The sequence below is a fragment of the Carex rostrata genome, chromosome 29 (genome assembly GCF_964058835.1).
Source record: "Carex rostrata chromosome 29, lpCarRost1.2, whole genome shotgun sequence".
In the NCBI taxonomy this organism is placed as follows: domain Eukaryota; kingdom Viridiplantae; phylum Streptophyta; class Magnoliopsida; order Poales; family Cyperaceae; genus Carex; species Carex rostrata.
Window position 1 is genome coordinate 3,023,354 of NC_135946.1, and position 23,930 is coordinate 3,047,283.

General features: G+C 33.1%; 1 protein-coding gene and 1 long non-coding RNA gene across 5 annotated transcripts in view; both read left to right on the forward strand.

Annotated features, from left to right (window-relative positions):
* The window catches only part of LOC144546500 (uncharacterized), a 50,877-nt gene extending 37,874 nt beyond the window's left edge, over positions 1 to 13,003 (forward strand). The window contains exon 3 of the long non-coding RNA XR_013508803.1: positions 12,992 to 13,003. This is a non-coding gene — a long non-coding RNA (uncharacterized LOC144546500). The remainder of the gene's footprint in view (positions 1 to 12,991) is intronic.
* Positions 1 to 23,930, forward strand: part of LOC144546499 (uncharacterized) — a 205,884-nt gene that overhangs the window by 144,499 nt on the left and 37,455 nt on the right. The window contains exon 1 of one of the 4 annotated variants that reach the window (XM_078295053.1): positions 13,597 to 13,914. The exons of 2 other annotated variants lie outside the window; for them this stretch is intronic. In XM_078295053.1, coding sequence (XP_078151179.1) covers positions 13,668 to 13,914 — 247 coding nt within the window. In that variant the 5' untranslated portion in view covers positions 13,597 to 13,667. Of the gene's footprint in view, positions 1 to 13,596; positions 13,915 to 23,930 lie in introns of those variants that run through there. One more of the 4 variants, XM_078295054.1, reaches the window with a different exon arrangement.

The following is a 23,930-nucleotide window of genomic DNA, read 5'->3' on the forward strand; positions in this document are numbered from 1 at the left end:
TAAGTGTAATATGTCTGACCATCCAATTCTCTAAATCCCCCTGGAAGCTCGCTTCATCAGCTAAGAATCCGTATCCTCCAAAATACCTGACTCAAGCAAATTACAAACGGGTGGCCCAGATTAATCCTAGCCGGACCAAAGTCAATTCAGTTCCTATAAAAACTATATGGGGTCTATTTTGAAATTCGTGCCAACTTAAAAGAACTAATCAGGGCCATCCGTTTGTAATTTGCATGAGTCAGGTATTTTGGATGATTGAATTCCATCAGCTAACATGCAGTATGGGTTGTAAGTGTATGATATATTATTTTAACTCATCAATTATCAAAAAAACTTGCTCAGGTTTAATTCTACAAATTAAAATAGCATATTAACTTGCGTTCTGTAGTTCAACATTTAATTCCTCTCACTAACTAATCCAACCAGTTCTTAAATTTAAAAAAAAAAATGATCCAGCAAATTAGTTCTAACGGTACCACTAACTAATTCAATTTTATTATTTGCAAAAAGTAAAATTCACCCTTTAATTCACACGTACCACCGCAATTTGCAAAAAGTCCTATATATAAACCCCCTCATCACATTCTCCTCACAAAGCACAACAAGTGAATAACACAAAAAGACCAAGACACGCATATATACAATAGTCTAGCATGTCAATTTCCAAGCTATTCTTGGTTCTTCTCCTTGGCACTCTGGGTTGCACCGCAACCGCAAGAGATCTCTCTACAACTAATGACAAGCATGTGAATGTTAATGGAGTCTCCATTAGTGCAGATGCTGCACACTCAAAAATTGACGCAAGTGTTGGACCTCTGGTTACTCCGGGAACTCCGGGTACTCCTACTACTCCGGGTACTCGACCCATTCCCTTGATAGATAAGGGTAAGATAATGCTTCCGGAGTACCCGATGTGGTGCTACCTCGCGTGTTGGGTTAAATGTTTGAGATGGCATCAAATCTTAATTGTTGAGTATAATTAATTAGCTGGTTAGTGCAACTGTGATGTGATGATGCTAGCTAGTATTTTGTTTGTTTGTCGAAATAAGGTGATTCCCAATCATGATCTGTATTGTCCGTGTAAGGTTGAAATCATGGTTGTCTTGAAACTTGTCTATGAATAAGAAGTACCAAACCTGAGAAATTAATACCAAGAGAATTGATAGAGTTTATAGAGTTGTTTCTGGTGATCCTATAAATCAGCTGCAATTATATATGATATATATGGGACAACTATGCAATTTTCCAATCCTAAGATAAACTATGACTGATATTGGTAGAAAACCAGCAGAAAGTAATTTCCAGGTATTGAAAAGTGCTATATAAAGTATATGTGTACCCCCTCAGAGATGCATGAATATTTCCTGCTCCTTGGATCTCGTTTGCATACTGCCGCTATAATGAAGCACATTTCTTGATATACATAAATGATCAACTAACCAGATGACAAGGTGCTTGTGTTATATGAAATATTTACTAAGTACGTACCTACCTACTTTTAATTTATTATTTCCTAACAGAATTTAAATACTGGTATATACCTATTACGTAATTATATTTTACTTTGGTAAATATTTGCTTGAGTTCAAAGTCTGCTTTTGTTATTTTTGTAAGATTGGAAGAGAAGAGATTAAGAATACAAATTATAGTGCAATCTTATTTTTTCTTTTTACAAGTGTTCCTCTTTATAGTAACAAGACGACAAAAAACTAGTCGTTGCACTATTCCCTATTGCTATTAATTACAACGCTATATTTCCTACAAAACACTATTTCATATTCTATTAAATAAACTAGTTGTTATAATTTGAATTTTATTTTATATTTTAACAGTCTCCCTCAGGCTAGGAATGCATATATTGTACAATCCTAGCTTGCTTGTAATTTTCTCAAATGGATTCAGATCTAAGCCTTTAGTGAAGATATCCGCGAGTTGATATTTATCTTTTACGTATGGTGTTTCAATTTCCTTTGCTTGAATATTTTCTCTAATTAAGTGACAATCCACTTCTATATGTTTTGTTCGCTAATGAAACATGGGATTTGATGCAATATGTCGTGTCGAATTATTGTTGCAATACATTTTCATCAGTTCTTCAGTTTTAAATCTCATGTCTAATAGGAGGCACGATATTCGGCTTCGACGTTTGGTCGTGCTACATTATTTTGTTTCTTGTTTTTTACACTTAGAAAACAAAGACAAAATCGTTTGATCTACAAACAGATCAAATCTAACATAAAAAAATGGATGCAAGCAATGTACATATTTGATTTGTACAAGGTCTGAAGCTCCTTTGGGTTGAAAAATGCATTTGTTATTTTACCAGTCAACCCACTTCATGCTGGGCTCCTGTAAATAAAGTTAGAGAACTATAAAAAAAACCAACAATACCACCAAACGATCCCAGACGCACATTTTTTTTTTCTTAAACTGAGCATTTTTTGTAAAGTAAGTTTTTTTTAAGGCTTAATTACTTTATATAAAAAGTAAGGCCTAATTGAGCTTTTAATCGTGCGAGCTTTCCACATATTATAGAATTGGGAAGGAAATTTGACAGTGTATATTTAATTGCAATTGAGTGTTTTTCTTAATTGCAGTAAAAATTGGATATACTTAATTTGTATTTCTTGTTATTGTCGCTATTGAAATCTATAGGACTTACAAACTAGATATATAATAACATTGATCGTATTAGAATTTCAAAAGGCGAACTCAAAACACCAGGATTGCTTAGCATTGAGATTGTTGCAGAAATAAAAGCATTGTTGATGGTTCAATTCAACCTTAGATATTGAGATTTTGCTGGTTTCACATTGTTTTACTTCATAATTTTCATTTATTATCTATTACTTTTAAATCACTGGAAATAATATGGCTCTGTAATACTGACACCACTGGTGTCTTTGTTAATGGAAGGCCTCCACATTTCTCTTAAAAAAACATTGATTATCAATTGAAAAAAATAAAGAAAAGGAACTCACAGAATTGTGATCCTTGGAGAAAGTTTTGACTTGAATAAAGCATATATCCAATCATATCCCTGAGTTGAGAATTGCCTGGGGTGATATTTTTAATAATGGCACAAAAACAAAATTGAGAATTTAACACAAAACATTATAGGATTTATATTATAGTCTTGATTTTCTCCACAAATTCGAAAATATCAGATAATTTCCATATTTATTGTCGAAAATATAGAAAGAATTGTTTGGAAAGATCAAATAATTGCATCGTAGAGATATGAAGAAGAGAAATAAGGAAACCAAGAGCAAAATTGTTAAAACCTGAAGTCTTTCAAATTTAATTCTTACCAATTATCGTGTAATATGTGTGACAGTTCGTGTGGCGAGTACATCTCTAACTAAATTTAGACTTTTACACATAAAAAATATGTATTTAATCAAAAGAAGACATATTATTTGATTAGAGGGCTGAGATTAAATCTAAAATTTAATTTTTCAATCATAACCGTTGGCGGATCGGACGCCCAACGTGCTTAATAATAGAATGAAGAAATGAAGATATATATAATCATGTAAAAGACAAACCGTTGCATATTTCAATTACTTTTTGTTGCAATATTATAGGTCAAAGTTGTAGAAAAGTAGACATGTTAAATTATGATTTATTTATTTATTTATTTGGTCTTCATTCGGCCTATAATTTTTTTGTAGTATCAATGCAGGAGGCCTTCTTTTGACGCAGCCCAACTGGATCCAATAATAGTATTATTTTCGTTTTAACACCAATGCGGCCCAGAACCAATTTTTTGTTTAATGATAAAAAACAACATTTTTTCTTTCTGTGTGAAAAATTGTAAGTTAAAAATCCAAATGAGAGTTCTTACTAATATTGAAATTTAAAATGCTAGGTAGACATCTATCTTTCTCCTAAAATAAAAATCACTTCCAAAGACGTGGGATTTGCATTTAGATTCATACTGAGAATGCATAATTATAATAATGAAATTAATAGTCATGTGCTATGGTAAAAAGTGACTATTTCAGTTGGAGACGACCATAACACATCTTTTAGAAGAGTTATGGGAAAATATTAGCGTGCCTATTCATGTCGTGCACATGATGGTTCGAGTCGTGCTTTTGTTGTGTAACATTGTGGAAAAAATTTAAAATTGTTATAAATAAATACTATTTTTAAAAATGAGAAACAAATTATAATATTAAGGGAAAATTTCTTCCATGCCACTTCAAAACTTGAAAAATACCAAATTGCCACCCCAAACCTCAAAATTTCTTATTTGCCACCCTAAAATCATAAAATTTACCAATTTGCCACAATGTACATCAAATATACATATTTAATTAAAATTATTCTGAAAATATTGTATAATAAAACGTATTTTCGTATTTTCCAATTTTACCTTCATTTGAAGGGATCAAATTTCTATCTCCAGTTTGTTCCTCCCGTTCTCCTTCCTTTCTCTCTCGCGTGACTACACTCTCAGGGGCGACTTCACAGATCAGCGGCGACCTGGTCTCCCCGTGTGAACTCGCTGCCGCCCCTCCTCCGCTGACCCTCCTGACTCTCCCTCCCGAGGCGCTCTCTCCTCTCTTGCTGCTATATCCTCTCACGCACAAGAAGCGGTCCTCCGACTCTGTGGTTGGCGAACCCCCTGCGCCTAATTGATCTACCTCTCAACCTTGGTATACTGTTAACCTAATTTTTAAGTCAGGAATAGGTGCGGTCGTGATAAAGATATCAAACCCTTTTCTGTTAGGGTTTAATTTTGTTGTACCAATCATGAAAGCTTCGTGCTTTGGGCTGTACAATTATAATTTCAAGTTTTAGATAAATATTTCATATGCTTGTACACATTAAGCTAAGGCCAACTAGTATCGTATAAGGTTTTTGTCTGTTACGTACTGAAACCAAATATATGTACATTTATTACATAAATGATAAGTTAAGACTTCATAGGTAGGTTTTAGCAAATGATACTTGCATACATTTTATCAAGGTTTTAGGAAAATATATTAATTGATCATTTTTTGCCCTTGATTCAATCGTAACAAAGGAAAATATTATAATCCTTCTAGGATATTTAATTTATAAAAAGTTGTATCTATTTTGAGAATTATTTTTTAATAACAATTATTAAATAACTTAAAATTTTTATTTTATTTCAAAAATAGATACAACTTTTCATAAATTAAATGTTCTAAAAGGAACACAATATTTTTTAGATTACATAGAAGTGACTTTTGAACCGGGATCAATAACTCGGAATCTAAGCATTTTTATTTTTGTCCAATAACACATAAAGAAATATATTAATTTTTCTTACAGCCACGAAAAATCCGGCCTAAAAAATATTGATCCGGGTTATTTGTTGTAGTCTTTCTAATAAATCAAATTATATTGTATTCCATCTATTTTTAAAGAAATATATTCAACATTTCTAATATTTCAATACAAAAAATACAAAAAATTAAAAAATTTCTGTTTAAAAAAGAAAGTGGACCGCCCACTATATGGGCGGTTTGGTAATGGCATGAAGCGCTCATACAATGGACGGTTTGCTAAAATTTTGGTCCGTCCCGTATCCAGGCGGTCAGGGCATATATAAAAAAAACCCAAAACGGAGGTTATTTTTATATTTTTCTTTTTTTTTTGGGGTATTAAAAAAAATGGCCGTACTTTCTCTGTATGCTTATATAATATATCTGAACTAGCTAGCATGTGCTAATGCAAGTGTAAGCTATATTAAATTACCGATATTCATAAATAGTTTTATGATAGATCTAGAATTAATTAAAATATTTTAACAATTGTCAAGTGTTTAGTATAAAATATTGAGCTAAAAGTTTCAAATCCAATAACTTAATGATATTTTATCCTATTTACTGGAGCTATATAATGAGAGATATAGTTTGTACATTCATTTTATATAAATATTACACTTTTTGCGAGGATAAAAAAATGACTTTTTGCGACGGACTACCCTCATTGTTCAGCTTTTTCTTTTTGCGACGGACAACCGTCATAAATGCGTTTTTTTCCTCGCAAAAAGTGTCTACTTTGTTGTAGTTATTTGGAACACCTTAGATAGAGGCTCCTATTAAATCTATCTAACATGCCGTAGATACTCCATGGAATCTGCGCAAGGTAGTAGGCCAGAGACCATCCGGGTTATTGTCTAAAACCCGAACACATTTAGTGAGCAGTGAAAGGCCAAAAACCCTCCGGGCTACCTTTTCATAGGAAGTTCATTCTCATTTTGCCAATATGCTTGATTACTTCAACCGATATAAGGCCCACATGTAATGCAGTGGCATTGCCGATAACACTGCCTTGACTGAAGTTACTTGACCTCTGTACAACAAAAAAAATGGTGGTCCAACTCTCTATCTTGCTTTGAACTCCTGAAAGCATCAGCTGAAAATAAACATTTCTCGATTTCTTAATTGTCAGTGATAATCTTAAGTATCTTATCGGCATGGAACCCGAAGGAGAATGTAGGATACTCTTAACCACTCTGACCAGCATAGTGACAAGGTACCCGAATTATATCCGTTTAATTCTTTTTTGGGGTGATGCCGAACCGAACACTGAATTATTCGGTTGACCGAACTTTGACCGAATTAAACCCGAATAATTCCCAAATTTTACGAACTTTTCCCGAATTTTACGAATTATTCACGAATTTTTCTAAGAACAATTATTTTTTTGCTCCCTTGCAGGACTGAGATTTCTAATCCGGATAATTCCGAATCATTCCCGAATTATACCCGAATCACGAATTTTTGATCTCGCCGAACTGAACCCGAATAATTCATTTGTCACTATGCTGACCAGAGCATGCGGAATAGCTATCACGGATGCAGAGTCTATTAGTCTTTTTTTTATTTATTTTTTAAGGAGATGCCCTCAAAATATAACACCTGGGGCCACAGTTGTTTAGTCAAATCACTCTGACTACGTACTCTGATCAGACTATCGTTACTCTAAATCACATGTTTTTACTTTTAGTCAAATCAGGAATAGAAAAACCAAAAGAAGGTATCACGGATGCACAGTCTTTTAACTTTACTCAAAATATTCAAACTTTCAAAAACCTAGCTACTCAAAACGAATAAATTAATGAATACATATCACGTCGTGGGATAAGGATTCCTGTTTTTTTTTTTTATTACATGGAGTACGGTGCAGATTTTCAAAATGCAGTCCCGGTACATCTCCTCTTCCGAAAATGTAACTTACCCAAATTTTTCTTTCAACTGTTCTTCTTCCCCAAATTTCTCCCCTCCACCAACATACAGTTTCAAAAATAAAAAAGTTCTTCTGAGTCTTGACGGTGCGCAACAACGCAAGCCTCGATGCGGTCCAGGTCATCCTACGATGGCATACGCAGCTGAGACTCGATCCAGGTTGGTGAGAATCAGTAATTTTTGCTTTGAATCGGCTTAACTCAGAGTAGAACTCGGTTGACTCGGCCGAGTCAAACTGATTTCCAACGATTTTTTAGACAAAAAACACTCGACCGTGTGAATCAGTCAAAACTCGGATGGCACCAGCCAATACCGTTCTGACTCGGATGAAATATGTTCAGAAGCTGCTTCTAAGATCATATGCTGATGCACGGGATATTGTTATTGTACAAGACTCTAAAATTATTGTAATGTATTTTTCTTGGTTGTTATCTTTAATTAGTATTGTTTGTTGTTATTATTGGAGTTATTCACTTATTTGATTTTTTTTCTTTTTGTTACTATTGGAGTTCAAGTTGTAGGTTCCCTATTTTCAGCTATGCACATACGTACTCAGGTTCAGAGATGTTATGGTTTCTGTAAAAGGCCATTTGGCCCAAAATACGGATTGGGCTAAGTGCTGGGCTGAAAAAATGGGCTACCTGATTACTATGTAAAATATTAGTCCATATTTAGGGGGCAGAGTATAATTAATTTTTCATTGGGTGTAACAATATCCACAGCATTTTTCTATAAACTAAGTAGAAAATTATGCACAAGTATAATTAATTTTTTGAAATAAATGTCATTATACATTAATCCGTCTCTGTCCATATCTGACCTTAAGATGAAAATTGAAAATATTTCAATGTCAAATAACATAAAACAGAAATTAAATGCATTGCCATGGAAATACATTCTCTGTAAGTTGAAACCACAGGATTCATGCATGTTCATCACGGTTGGAAAGGCACGTTAGGGATCTGTGAGGGGACTCGGATGTATTAATCTGGACCGTTCGGATTCAAACTCATATTTGAGTAATTAGTAGGATCCGGACTCGTGCCGACAACCTTAAAAGTATCTATGTTGACAAAGCATGTCTTGTCTTGTCACCATCTTGGAAAAAAAAATTGACATGGAAATACATTCAATTATTGACCGCTCTTCTGGAATGTTAACAAGCCATGGCTACATATGATTTTCGCCTCCCAAACAAATTTAGAGCTTGACAATATTTTCTTTCTTCATAAATATATCATTGGATCAAAATTGTTCGGTCCAACATTTTTGCATCATGTTAGTCCTTGCAATATCAAATTTATATTGGAGACAGATTTGTATTTTTCAAATGTTTATTGTTGCAAATTTCATATTTTGGTTATTTCATCCAAAAAAAAAACTCATTACATGCATTTTTGTGACCACAACGAGTCCAATTGTCACACCTCAAACTTTCACTATCGAACTTCTAATTGTAAAATTGTCTTTCATTACCAACTATTTTTGTATCTCATTACCAACTCTGCTTTTAGGAAATTATACAAACCTCCGTGAGTGCTCTCATTCTACTATATATCCCTGAGTGCATCGGTATCCTCCCAGATACCTGACTCAAGCAAATTACAAACGGACAGCCCAGATTAATCCTAGCTGGACAAAAGTCAATCTGGTGCCTATGGAAACTATAGGGGGTCTGTTTTGAGATTCGTGCCAAGTTAAAAGAACTAATCTGAACCGTCCATTTGAAATTTGCTTGAGTCAGGTACCGGGGATCATCCGATTCCATCAGCTAACTTGAGTCGGCAGCATGTGTTGTAAGTGTATGATATATTATTTAAGTCATGAATTATCAAAAAAAAAATGCTCAGGTTAAATTCTACAATTTAAAATAGCATATTAACTTGCGTTCTGTTGTTCAAAATTTACTCTCTCACTTTTATCCAACCAGTCCTTATATAATTTCAAAAAAAATGATCCAGCAAATTAGTTCAAGGGGTACGACTAAAAATTAATTCAATTTTATTATTTACTGTCGTAATTAATAATTTTTTTCTCCCGAACCACCACTCTAATTATCCTAATTAATTCACCCTTTCTTGATATACATAGACGATCAACTAACCAGATGACAAGGTGCTTGTGTTATATGAAATATTTACCAAGTACGTACCTACCTACTTTTAATTTATAATTTCCTAACAGAATTTAAATACGGTATATACCTATTACGTAATTATATTTTACTTTGGTAAATATTTGCTTTTGTTCAAAGTCTACTTTTGTAATTCTTGTAAGATAGGGAGAGAAGAGATTAAGAATACAAATTGTATTGCAATCTTATTTTTTCTATTTACAAGTGTTCCTCTTTATAGTTACAAAACCACAAAAAACTAGTCATTGCACTATTCCTTATTGCTATTAATTACAATGCTCTATTTCTTACAAAGCACTATTTCATATTCTATGAAATAAATTAGTTGTTATAATTTGAATTTTATTTTATATTTTAACACTCCCCCTCAAGCTAGGAATGCATATATTATACAATCCTAACTTGCTTCTAATTTTCTCAAATGGATTTGGATCTTTGCCTTTGGTGAAGATATCCGCGAGTTGATCTTCACTTTTTACGTATGGTGTTTCAATTTTCCTTTGCTTGAACATTTTCTCTAATAAAGTGACAATTCACTTCTATATGTTTTGTTCGCTAATGAAACATGGGATTTGATGCTGTATGTCATGCCGAATTATTGTTGCAATACATTTTCATCAATTCTTCCGTTTTAAATCCCATGTCTGATAGGAGGCACGATGTTCGGCTTCAAAGCTTGGTCGTGGTACATCATTTTGTTTCTTGTTTTTCCATGTGACTATATTTCCACTTACAAATGTGCAAAAATCGGTGTCGATTTTCTACCGAAGCTTCCGCTCAATCTGCATCGGAATAACCACATATATTATTAGAATTATTATTTTTCATAAAAGTGCGCCTTTCTCAGGATTATTTTTTAAGTACCACCGAATTCTATTTACATCTTCTAAATGTGGTGTTCTTGGTGAGTACTTCTAAATTCTATTATTTGGCTTACATTAAAGAAATATCCGGACGAGCAACCATTAGATAGATCAATTTTCCTACGAGTATTTGAAATTGATTTATGTATTCTAAAAGGTTCACCATCTTCACTGTTTAATTTGCACTTATTATCAATTGGAGTAGAGGCTGGTGTACATCCTATCTTACATGTTTCTTTTAATAAATCAAGTATATATTTTCTTTGGGAAATAAAGAGTCTTTTAATCGAAGAAGCTATCTCTATTCCTAAAAGATATTTAAGATATCCTAATTCTTTTATGTCAATTTTTTTTAATTGTTTCTTAATTTTTGAATTTGCTTTAAATTATTTTTGATAATTATGATGTCATCTACATACACTAAAATGAGAGTTGTAGTGGTTTCATCACAATTAGTAAATAAATAATGATCGGTATTACTAATTTTAAAATTGTAAGAAATTAAATAATATAATTGTATGGTATTCTGTTGAAATATTTACATATGAAATAAAAATTTCTATTGGATATTGTACCGTATAGGTTACATAATTTCTAAGTCTAGTTGATGGTTGTGGTACCCTAGATGACATTCTAACCATTGAGCTCTCTTCCATTTCACTTTTATTAGTGTTTTTAATAGTTTCATCTTCTTGATTATTATTTTCAACTTGATACTTATTTATAGGAATAAAATTCAAATTATCTAAGTTACTATATTATTATTTTGATTATTTATATATGTTTGATAGATTGTTTCTTTCTCTTTAAAATATGGCTCTTCTTCTTCAAAAAAAAAGGTTACATTCCTAGAAAGATACATTTTTCTATTAATTGGTTCCTAGCATTTATAACCTTTTTTATAAAATGAGTATCCTAAAAAACTAGTTTTTTCTAATACAAAATTAAGTTTTGTCTTTTCTCTTGATATGTACAAAATTTGTACCATCAAATACTCTCATATGGTCATAAATATTTTTTTGTTAATAAAGAATTTCTAATGAATTTTTTTTTTTTTAATTTACACTAGGTAATAATCTATTAATTAAATGTGTGGCACACAGTATGGCATCCGACCAATAAATTTTATGAATATTGTTTTGAAATAATAAAGACCGTGTCATTTCTAATAAATATTTTATTTTCATTTCTAATAAATTTAGACAGGGTACAAATGACTTTTGTTCAGTAGTATTTATGCGATGTATAATATGGTTTTCCTCTAAAGAGTCTTGAAAACTTTTTATTTATAAATTTTGTTCCATTATCCGATCTAAATATTTCTAGCTTTGTATTAAATTTTGTTTTTAGAAGAAATAAAAATTCATAAATACAATCAAACACTTCATCATTAGATTTATGTAAATATAACCGAGTTGCTTTTGAAAAACTATCAATAAATAAAACAGAATATTTGAATCAATTATATGAATCAATTGGGGCCAGTCCCCAGACATTAGAATGTACTAAATAAAAAATAACTTCTCTTTTGCTAGTAGAAAGAGAAAAATGAAGCTTTGTTTGCTTTGCTAGCAAATTTCACAATTAGTACAATTCAAAATTTTAGAATTTAGGATATTATTTAAAATCTTGTCGGAATGATGCCCAAGCCTTTTTTTTTATCAAAAGTCAGATTTAACGAATTTTGCAGTAGCACAAAGATTTAATTTATTGGAGTTCAACGCACGTACCTTTATGGGTGCACCGTTTTAAACTATTGTACTACTCTGCTAGTACCGCAGTTTCAAATTACAGACATGATAAAAATAGAGTTTAATAAAAAAATAATTAAATGGTTTTATTTGTAAAGATCGTAAATAAAAAGATTGGTCTAATAATGAGGATGTGTTTTCAAATACAATAATAACCGGAGCAACGCATGAATATTTGAAATTGAGATGAAGAAGAGCGAAAAGGAGGCACAAGAGATCAAAGAAAGGAGGAAGCAAGTCAGACTGGTGGAACCTCTCTATCAAAGTTTTTGGTCTTTTGTGGCTAATACCACGCACCAACTGGTGGAACCTCTCTATCAAAGAAAGGAGGAAGCAAGCCTGTAAAAAAGTTGTTCTTTAGAAGTTTAAAGCGGATAATAATTTTTTACCGATTTTACATTTCCAAACACATCTTATCTTTCCTCGAAATTAATATAACTACATAGAAAACTGGTAGCTATAAATATTTTAAACTACGTACCTAAACAAGTGGGAACATATATACCATTTAACTATGCTAGATGCATGCTAAAATTACTTTATTGAGAAAGTCTTTGGCTTTGTCAAAGAACAATTTTATCCAATAGGATAAAATTGAGCTAGGAGTTCGAATCTGGTGAGGTACCATATATAGCTCATAGCTAGAGTTAAAGAATCATTTGTTTTAATCTTGCACGAATTTTTAAAGAATCCCGTGAATTTTAGACTGACCCCAATAAAGTGTGGTGAATTAATATGAACAATGAGGAAGCCCAGAGGCGGATCGGCATGTATGTCGGTGGATGCTTAGATTTTTTTTAATTATGTATATTAAAATTTAATTTAATTTTTTTTTTAAATTTCATATAGTCTAACTTCCCTCATAAAATGACAAATGTGTACTTATAGTCTAGTGGTAAGAGTTCTATTTGGTGTTTGTAAGGTCATGAGTTCAATTTCTACTTGTAATAATTTTGTTACTTTATTCATATATTATACATTTTATAGATGAGTCCTTCTATTCAAATTTTCTAGTTCTACCCCTCAGGAAGCTGTGAGAATAAAACATACCACACATAAATGCTTCTTTCAAACCAATCAAAGAAACCATAAATGACATTAAACTTTCAGGGAATAAATGTGGCATTGATGATTTCATTTCAGAATTAAAATTTTGAAACATATATGTCAAAAGAATGCATACTTTGTTGCAAAATAAATCAGTACATTCATTATCAAAAATAAAATTGATGAGATTTTAAGTGTATGATATATTTTATTTATGTTATTAATTATCAAAAATAAAATTTACTTTGGTCAAATTCGACCAAATAGCTTACAAACTAGCGTTTTGTTCTTCAAATTTGACCAAATAGCGTACTAACTAGCGATCTGACTAGCGTTCTGTTCTTCAAATTCGACCAAATTGAACACTAACTAGCGTTCTGTTATTGAAAATATTGACCCAACAATCAATTCTAGGGGTACCACACAAAATTAATTCAACTATATATTATTTACAATAGTAATTATCATCTTTAACTCTCATACTACACTGACAGAAAATTAAGTACCCCAATTTTTTCACCCTTTCAATTTGCAAGAGAGTCCTATATATATTAACCCCCTCAGACTCTTCTCACAAAGAACAACAAGTGAATAACACAAAAAGACCAAGACACATATATTCTGCTACATACAATAGTCTAGCATGTCAATTTCCAAGTTATACTTGGTTCTTCTCCATGGCGCTCTTGTTTGCACCGCAACCGGAAGAGATTTCTCTACAACTAATGACAAACATGTGAATGTGAAAGGAGTCTCCATTGGTGCAGATGCTGCAGACTCAAAAGTTCTAGGTATAGCAATTCCTGCAATTCCTGCAATTCCTGCAATTCCTGCAATTCCGGCAGTTCCGGCAATTGGGGCAATTATTCCTGGAATTCCGGGAACTCCGGGTACTACGACTAGTGGTCTACGTACTCTGGGAACTCCTGGAACTCTGGGTACTATGACTGGTCCAGGTACTCCGGGTTCTCCGGGAACTCCGCGTGCTCCATGTCCTAGGGGTACTCGGACTGCTCTGACTGCTCCGACACTTCAGACTGCTCCGACTATTCCGGGTAGGGGTACTCCGGGTACTCTGGGAACTCCAGGTACTCCGGGTACTGGGTGCACCTCCAATTAGGTGCATCCGAGGTATCCACTGTGACACTACGTCCCGTGTTTGGCTAAATGTTTGAGATGGCATAAAATCTTCATGGTTTGGTATAATTAATTAGCTAATTAGTTCAAACTGTGATGTCATGCTAGCTTGCATGTTTTTATTTTTTGTCGAAATAAGGTGATGCTGAATCATGATATGTATTATCAGTGTAAGGCTGAAATCATGGATGTAATGAATCATGTCTATGTATAAGAAATGAAGTACCGAACCTGACGAAGTTAATATAAAGAATTGATAGTCATGCTAATTATGTTTATAGAGTTGTTTCTGCTGAGAATATAAATCAGCTGCAATTATATATGTTATATGGGTGAACTATGCAATTGTCTAATCACTGAAAAAACAAATGAATGCCAAATTGACAATAAATTTAAGCACTTAACATTTCCTTTCAAATAGTATACTAAAAATATTTATGCCTTCTTTAATAAAATTCATAAAGTTTGATAAGCTATATATAACTAGTACTGGTAGAGAACCAGCAGAAAAAATATTTGAAGTTATTGAAAAGTCCAATATAAATTATATATATGTATGTACCCCCTCAGACTTGCATGAACAATTCCAGCTCCTTGTATAAATATTGCACACACGAGCAGTAAATAAGAACTCTTTGAATAGTAAGTTCTAATCACGGTATGTTTTTGTATCTATACCACTATAGTAAAACACAATTGATCAATAGTTGGAGGAGGAGCGTGCATGATAACCTCATGGGCCACTCACCTCAAAGCTCAAACCTCAAGATTATTTAATTACTTAATTTTCTTCTTTGTTCTTTCTCTTTTTTGTAAGTGTTACATTGAGCAATTGGCATCTAAAATTTGTTTATGGTATAAAAATATCAAGCCATTATTATGAACTTGAAATAATGGAAATATAATTGCAATTTTGATTATTGTATTGGAATTTTGAGAATCGGAAAATTGAGTAAACTTACAATAAAATTGGTAACATAGTTTAATTTTCTACCCTATATATCCTCTATTTTTAAAATTATAATAACAATTAAATACAATAAATTAATAGTCAATTTTTCACATTCTAACAATTTTATTTTAATTTCGAAATTACATTCGGAAAATTTAATCAAAAATTAAAAGTAATTTACTGATAATTTACCTTGTCAACATTGTAGATCTGAAGTTCTTTGATTTCTTCTGTCAATTCTAATAATTAAAAATTAAATGGAAAGTGAAAATAGACAACAAAATGAGAAGAATTTATTTTATTATTTTTTTCCAAAACGCCACAGAAGAGGGAAAACGTACAAAGGGGCTCGGTCCGGGGGAAAAAAAGAAAGAAAAAGGAACCACATCAAATATGCGATCCTTTAGTGAATTCGCAAAGCAACAACACCAAATCATTTGGTGCGGTCCCTTCCATGCCTTAAAAAGATTTCGCCATCTTTCTTGTTTTATATAAAATATTTATTTATTTCTAAAGTAAAAAATATCAGCCTTCTGTTTGTTCATTTAAATTTGACAGTGTTTGTTTGCAGGCTAGGACCTTACAACTTATCATGAGTTGCATTATATACCATTCAACCTAAAAGGGTACGCTTGAGATCTCTGAGGGACCCAGTTGTATAAATCATGTTGTCTCTGCCTGGGCTGAATCAAACAATACTTACGGACCAATCAAATATAATGCATTGATTATATGGTTACATGTTATAACTGAATTTAATATTTTTTTTTTCCAGAAACTTAAGCAGTGTAACAGGCGGTTGAATAACATAGGTTTTTACAATTACAAAAAACAAGTTAAACAACAAAAATGAGGAAAAGAGAAAAGTGTGAACGTATCAGTACCTAATTAAACAATACCAACCCAAACTGAGAGTCCTGTTACAAGCTAATGCCCATTAAAAATGCAAACTACCAAACATAAATTCAAACCACGTACTTCATTGGAAAAATTAAATTGAAAAGGAAACATCTTGTGCGGGTACCTGGAGGTCATGGCAAATCACGTGGGCTATCTGGAGGTGCAGAAATGCGATAGCCTATACAGGGGAGACGCCATGGTTTGAGATCCTCATGGTATTGTGACGTATCAAAAAGGATGCAAATAGCGGTCATCAAGATGGACTGATGGGAGGGGTTCACAACTGATTCATGTCTACACAGATGGCTCATTGCTATAGTCTTGGCAAGGTGGTATTGGTTTTATCATTTGTGATAGAGGTAAACTAGTCAAGTACAGATCAAGGAATGTTCGTGTTTGCTCATCTCTCCATGCAAAAGCAATAGCACTTGGAAGGTTGTTCTATTTACACGGACAATGTTGAAGTTAGCACCAAAGAGGCCCAAGCCCAATTAGATAATTACAAGATTGATCTAGAAATTACTAAAGAAAATATCTTGTAGTGTAAGATTTAGGAAAATCTAGAAGAGTTCAAAAATATCTTAGATCTAGATGTTTCTTTGACTCTCATGGAGCACGTATAAATAGGGTGTCTTGCTTCTCATTTTCACCATCCAAGAAAGAAAGCAATCCAAGCAAAATAAGAGAGTAAGAGAGAAATAAAGAAGAGTGTTGTAGTAGTTTGGAGGTGTAGGATAATATAAGTAGTAGAGGGTGTAATCTTGGAGGTTAGATTATTAAGTAGTAGAGTTGTAAGAATATCTTGAGAGAGTAACAAAATTAGTTTCAATATAGTGTCCCTACTCAACAAGTGGTATCAGAGCCAGGTTAGGTCATGTTGGCTAGAAGGTTCAGATAATCCGTGAGTCTGTTGCTGTGTCGAAGGTCTTGCTAATTAGGAGGTTTGTGTAACCCCTTAATACGTCGTGGTGTCGAAATGTCAGACTTGAGTGGCATGAGTGGTTTGATTGAGAAGTTGAATAATTATAATTATAGAGACTGACGTACGTGTATTAAGTCATATCTGCAGGGGCAAGATCTGTGGGAGATTGTCGGTGGCGATGAGATCGAACTGCCACCGAATTCGATTCGAGCTTATAAGAAGTGGAAGGTGAAGGCGGGCCGAGCATTATTCGTGTTGAAGGCTACGGTGGACAAGAGCCTACTATCTCACATTGAAGATGTGGAGACACCAAAAGAGGCATGGGATGTTTTTGCCGCGTTGTTTTCAAGAAAGAACACAAGTCGGCTGCAACTGCTTGAGAGGGAGCTGATGAATATATCCCAAGGTGATAAGACTGTAAGTGAGTATTTTCCTAGTCAATTGTGCTACCTCCCCTTTCTCTTGAATAATAGACTGTCAAATATCTAATTAGGTCCGTTATGAAGTAATCAAATTAAGTATTATTTATTAGGTTCAATATGTGTCATCAGAAGTGGGGTCTTTAATATGTATAATGCGTACTAATAACTTTATGATTTAGTGATGGTCTAAATTATATAAATTTTGGTAATAATACCATTATGCTACTGGTCCTTGGAGAACATAATTAAATATGACAATATTCTGAATTTCGATCCGCTACGGATCCAATAAGAAAATAGACAACAAATCAATTCTTATACAGAAGAGTATTTTCCTGAAGGGGTCTGTTGGCTCTTTTCTCTCTCTCTTTAACGTCTCTTCATCTCTCTCTCTCTCTCTCTCTCAAAAGAAAGAGAATGATCTTGAGTGACTAAGAAAGGGATTTTCAAAAAAGAACTTGCGATTCGGGTATCTCTCCTTATGCAGAATAAAGTGTTGCCGCTGCCCACCTCTCTCGCTCACTCCATCGGACTTGAGAGAGATTACTTAGAAATATAAAGGATTCCAGTGATCAACGGTGATAGTGTCTCTCTGAAAGATCATGGCTATGGACCAAGGTAATTTATAATTTCAAATTAGAGTTTTGTAGAGGATCATGACAAATCTAGGGTTTATGTATGCGATATGATTTTGCATATATAAATTCCAACAATTGATATCACAGCCTACTCTAGTTGAACCGATTAATTTCTACGCAATCAATTAACATCACAATTGATTTGTAAATTTTCGGCCAAAACATAAATGTAATTTCAGTCAGACCAAAGGTATAATGAGTTTTGGTATTTTGGCCGAATCAGAACAGAATAATAATTCGGTTAAGTCAAATTTTGATAAATTTTTCATTCGGATAATATTAAATCATTATGAAGGCTTCATATTAAGATATATTTTAAAAAATGATTGATAAAGGTATCATCTTGCCAAACTAATCTCTCATACTAGTGTTGATCATTTGCCAATTTATACAAAATATATACATATGATGTTTGGTTATTGGACTAGCCCAAAGGAAAGACAAAGTCAAGTAATAGTCATTAAGATTTTTATGTAATTAGTTAATTGGGCCAAAGGAAGGTTGACTAATTGACATCAAATGTACTGTTATATTCAATTACTACACCTATTTATCTTAGAATAATAATTGACTCCAAAGAGTACTTATTGTTCGAAGATACTTAGTTGATGGAATATGCCTTATTTTCATTTTTTATTTATTACTATTATTCGGTTATTCATTCTTTGTGAATATTTTTCAGCAAAAATTACTGATCTTACAGCCAGCATCAATAGCATTCCAATGCTGATAGGTTTTAATTACAATGATTGGAAAGATAATCTTGAGATTATCCTTGGGTGCCTTGACCTGGACATAGCGTTACAGGAGGCTAAACCACTTGTGCTTGTTGCTACTAGTTCTGAAAAGGAACAAACTGCACATGCACGGTGAATGAGGTCAAATCACTTGTCTCCGAGTCATGCAAAAGACCATTCCTAAAAGTTTTAGGAGACCAGTTTCTGATTCCACTCTTGCTAAAGACTAACTTAAGGAACTTGAGCAAAGGGTTGTTAGGAATGAGAAGGCTGAAATAAGCATTCTTTTAAACAAACTCTTCACAATGAAATACAATGATAAGAACAATGTCAGGGAGCACATTCTTGAAATGATGCATACCACTTCAAAACTGAAGGGGCATAAGCTAGATATATCGGATGATATGGTAGTTTATTTGGCCCCTAACTCTCTTCATGCCTCATTTGGACAGTTCAAGGTGAGTTACAACTGTCACAAGGACTCATGGACAGCTAATGAACTCATCTTGCACTGTGTTTGAGAGGAAGAGAGGTTGAAATAGGACAAGAGTGAAAGCGCAAACATTGCTTCTACCTCTAAGGAAAAAAAGAAACAGAAACATAAGGCCAATTCAGATGCTACAACTACAAGTTCACAGAATAAGCCCAATAAGGAGCCGAATAAAGAAAAGAAAAAGGGTTGTTTATTCTGTGGATTTGAAGGGCATATGAAGAAAGATTGTACCAATTATCACGCATGACGTGTCAAGAAAGGTACTAATTTTTCATTTATTTGTACAAAAATTTATGTAGTTTCAGTTTCAATAGACGCATGGTGGATAGATTCAGGTGCAACTACTCACATTTATGTATCTATCAGGGTTGCCGAAGTTACTGAAAGCCAAGTGATGGTGAAAGATACATCTATGTAGGCGATGGAAATAAGGCAGAAGTTGATGCTATAGGGCATCTTAGATTACTTTTGAAAACTGGTTTTTATTTGGATTTGTTTGATAATTTTGTTGTACCGTCTTTTAGGCGAAATTTAATTTCTATTTCTACATTGGACAAATTAGGTTTTACTTGTTCATTTGGAGACAGAAAGTTTGGTTTGTATCAAAACTCCAATTTGATTGCTTCTAGGTTTCTATATGTTTTGAATAATTTTTATGCTTTAGATATTGTTGCTTCATATAATGAGACCTTGAACAATGAAACTCGAAATGTTAGACAGAAATTAACAAATTAGGATTCAGCTGCACTTTGGCATAAGCGTTTAGATCATATTTCTCAACAGAGAATTACATGTCTTATTCAAAGTGATATTCTGAGACCCTTAGACATGTCAGATCTCAGTTCATGCATTGAGTGTACGAAGGGCAAACAAACAACCATGCACAAATATACAACCAATCGTATGAAGGACGTCCTTGAGCTGAGCCATTCCCTATAGCTATTAGGAATTGGCATGTATATTTATCAGTTTCATTAACGATTATTCTAGATATGGTTATATATTTTTAATTAAAGAAAATGCTCAAGTTTTGGACACATTTAAATCCTTCAAGGCTGAAGTTGAGTCACAGCTCAACAAAAGGATTAAAAACATTAGATCGGATCGTGGTAGTGAATACTATGGTCAATTTGACGGATCAGGAGAACAATGTCCAAGGCCTTTTGCTAAATTTATAGAGAAAAATGGAATTGTGCCACAGTATACACTACTGGGTTTGCCTGCAATGAACGGTGTGGCTGAAAGGTGCAATAGAACATTAATGGAGATGGTGAGGAGTATGATTTCTTATACCTAACTTCCATTGAACCTCTGGGGAGAAGCACTTAAGGCAACAACATATATTCTAAATCGGGTACCGACTAAGGTAACGAACAAAACTCCATATAAAATGTGGACTGGGCAGAAGCCCGGTCTCCAGCACTTTAGAATCTTGGGTTGTTCGGCTGAAGCTCGGCCTTATAAGCCACAAGAGAAAAAGCTAAAAGAAAGGACAGTTAGCTATTATTTTGTCGGATATGCAAAAAGGTCTGGGTACAAGTTTTATGATTCCACTAACATAACAATTTTTGAGACAAATATAGTTAAGTTCTTTGAGAATGTTATGGTTCAAAGGGGAAATACAAATAAAATTGTCTTTAAAGAAAATTGGTAATTTTTGTTTTGATTGGGCTTAACTCGGAGTAAAACTTGATTGACTCGGCTAAGTCAAACCAATTTCATCGATTTTTCAGACAAAAAACACTAGACTGTGTGAATCGATATATATAAACTCAAAACGGCACCGGCCAATACCGTTCCGACTCGGATGAAATATGTTCAGAAGCCGCTTCTAAGATCATATGCCTGTTTCGTGATATGCTGATGCACGGGAAATTGTTATTGTACAATACTCTAAAATTATTGTAATGTTTTTTTCATGGTTAGTTGCTATCTTTAATTAGTATTATTTGTTGTTATTTTCCTAAAAAGGAATTAAACACATTCAAGAAAAGCAAATCATCTCGACGGGAACTCCACGAAATTGAGCTTGTTAAATAAAGGATTACTTGGTTGGGTTAAATTTTATCAGAATATTCTCTTGAGGTATCATAGGAAAATATCCATCTCGGTGTCAGTATATGTACTTTGCTAAGTCCTTTTCAAGTCCCATTTTTGCAGCTTCAAGTTTTCAATAGCAAAATTGCAAATAAGTTTTTATTTTGTTTATTTATAGTTTTCTAAGAGATTGCCAGGATTTGTGGTTAATCTGTACTTGACAGAAGGTTCCATAGAGCTGGACAGGTACGGACACATGTTATATTACAATATATAGTATCGCCCTTGAGAGCATTAGGATATTAGTTCATGTGAAAATTGAGCTATTCACTTATTTGATTTTTCTTCTTTTTGTTACTATTGGAGTTCAAGTTGTAGGTTCCCTATTTTCAGCTATGCACATACGTACTCAGGTTCAGAGATGTTATGGTTTCTGTAAAAGGTCATTTGGCCCAAAATACGGATTGGGCTAAGTGCTGGGCTGAAAAAATGGGCTACCTGATTACCATGTAAAATATTAGTCCATATTTATGGGGCAAAATCAGAATTTTTAGCTATGCAGGTCAAACGTGAACAGGATCAACTATATAATTTTTTTGTGATGTGCATGGAAGTCTAATTTTACCGTATCCATAGTATTTTATACAAATTATAAACAAAAGGGAATGATCATAACAAGGTACGTATCAAAGTATTAATATTTTATTTTTCAAGTATTTATACCTGTGAAAATTGACACGGAATGAGTGCAAGAACCAGAAAAAGGGAATCATATTGTTAGTGGCCGTCATAGTACATCATTAAATAAAGGTTGATGCAGAGATAATAACTGACTAGAAAAGGAGTTCAAAATTTACTCTCTCACTTTTATCCAATTGGCTAATTAAAAGTTCCACAGAAATTGACAGAACAATAAATTCTAAGGGTACCACTCAAAATTAATTCAATTTAATTATTTACTATCGTAATTATCAATTTTTATCTCTCGTACCACAAATTCAATGACCTCAATTAATTCAACCTTGCAATTTGCAAAAAGACCTATATAAACCCGCTCACACTCTCCTGACAAAGCACAAGAAGTGAATAACACAAACCAAGTTATTCTACTACATATAATAGTCTAGCATGTCTATTTCCAAGTTATTCTTGGTTTTTCTCCTTGGCGCACTCATTTGTGCCGCAACCGCAAGAGAACTCTAGACAACTAATGAAGAGAATGTAAAAAGTGTCTCCAGTGTTTGAGATATTGCAGATTCAAAAATTGCCATAAGTATTGGACTAGCACCTCCACTGTAGCTACACCCAGACTGCTAGAAGTAGGGGTGCAAACGGATCGGATACGGATCGGATACAAATACGGATCGGATATTTTCGGATACGGATACGGATCGGATAGTAATCGGATACGGATACGGATCGGATAGTAATCGGATACGGATACGGATCGGATATTAAACGGATACAGATACGGATCGGATATTTTCGGATACGAATACAGATACGGATATAATTCGGATTTCTAATTCAAAATATATATCTAATTAACTTGTTACACCATTACAAAATATATATTTGATTAACTAAAATTTACCAACATAACTACAACTTTAATTAAAAATACCAACACAAAAGATACTCTTTAAAGATATTCTAATACAAAAAATAAATAGACACAAAAAAATTCTCTCAAATCTTAACATATCCGGATATCCGAAAAATTAAAATATCCGGATCCGGATAATTATCCATATCCGTATCCGATTCCGAAACTCAACCCGTATCCGTATCCGAATCCGCATAAAATAAATCCGTATCTCTATCCGAATCCGCAAAAATTCGGATACGGATCCGGATCCGGATTCGGACGGGTAATATCCGACCCATTTGCATCCCTAGCTAGAAGTGTTCGAGATACTACAGGCTATGTATGTTGAAATTAATGTTTTTGGTAAAAGAAAAAAAAAATAAATTGGTCAATTAGTCAAATGATTAGATGAATGTATTTGGAATTTCTAGATAGATTAATTGTTTATGTTTTCAAGGATCATGTTGGGGAGTCCAATTCATGCACTTGATATTTGTGTTGTGTTTAATTATATTTATGTTTTTGGATTTGTAAAAAATTATTATATGATCTATAAATAGAAAGTATGTCATTTGTAAGAGTATCTCAACATAATAGAATGACATTTTTGCATAAGAGTTCTTTTTTTTTTTTCTATTTCTCTCTTTCACTAAATTTAAAATATAAAATAATATAACAAAATGCCATGAATAGGCCAACAAGGTAGCCATTGGTGTAAACGATGCTATCACTGCGTAGCATGTCATATTCTAAGTTTTTTTTAGTAAGAACAAGAATCATACTCCTATTTAATTAACTGTAATTGGTTACATTGTTTAGGGGTTTAAAGATTAAACCCCTTAGTGTATTTACAAACGGGTAAGCAAGACACTGTGAGGACTAAAACATGAAGACAAAGCGAGGATAATTATTATATTACCACTTTTCTTAATTTTATTTGTTTGAATACATAGAATGATCATGTCTATGGGACATTTATATCATAGCCGCTTCAATTTATTTCCTTTGTATCAAAATGCATTATGTGTGATTTATATATAAATTTGTGGCAGTATATATATTATATTGATGATATGTGTG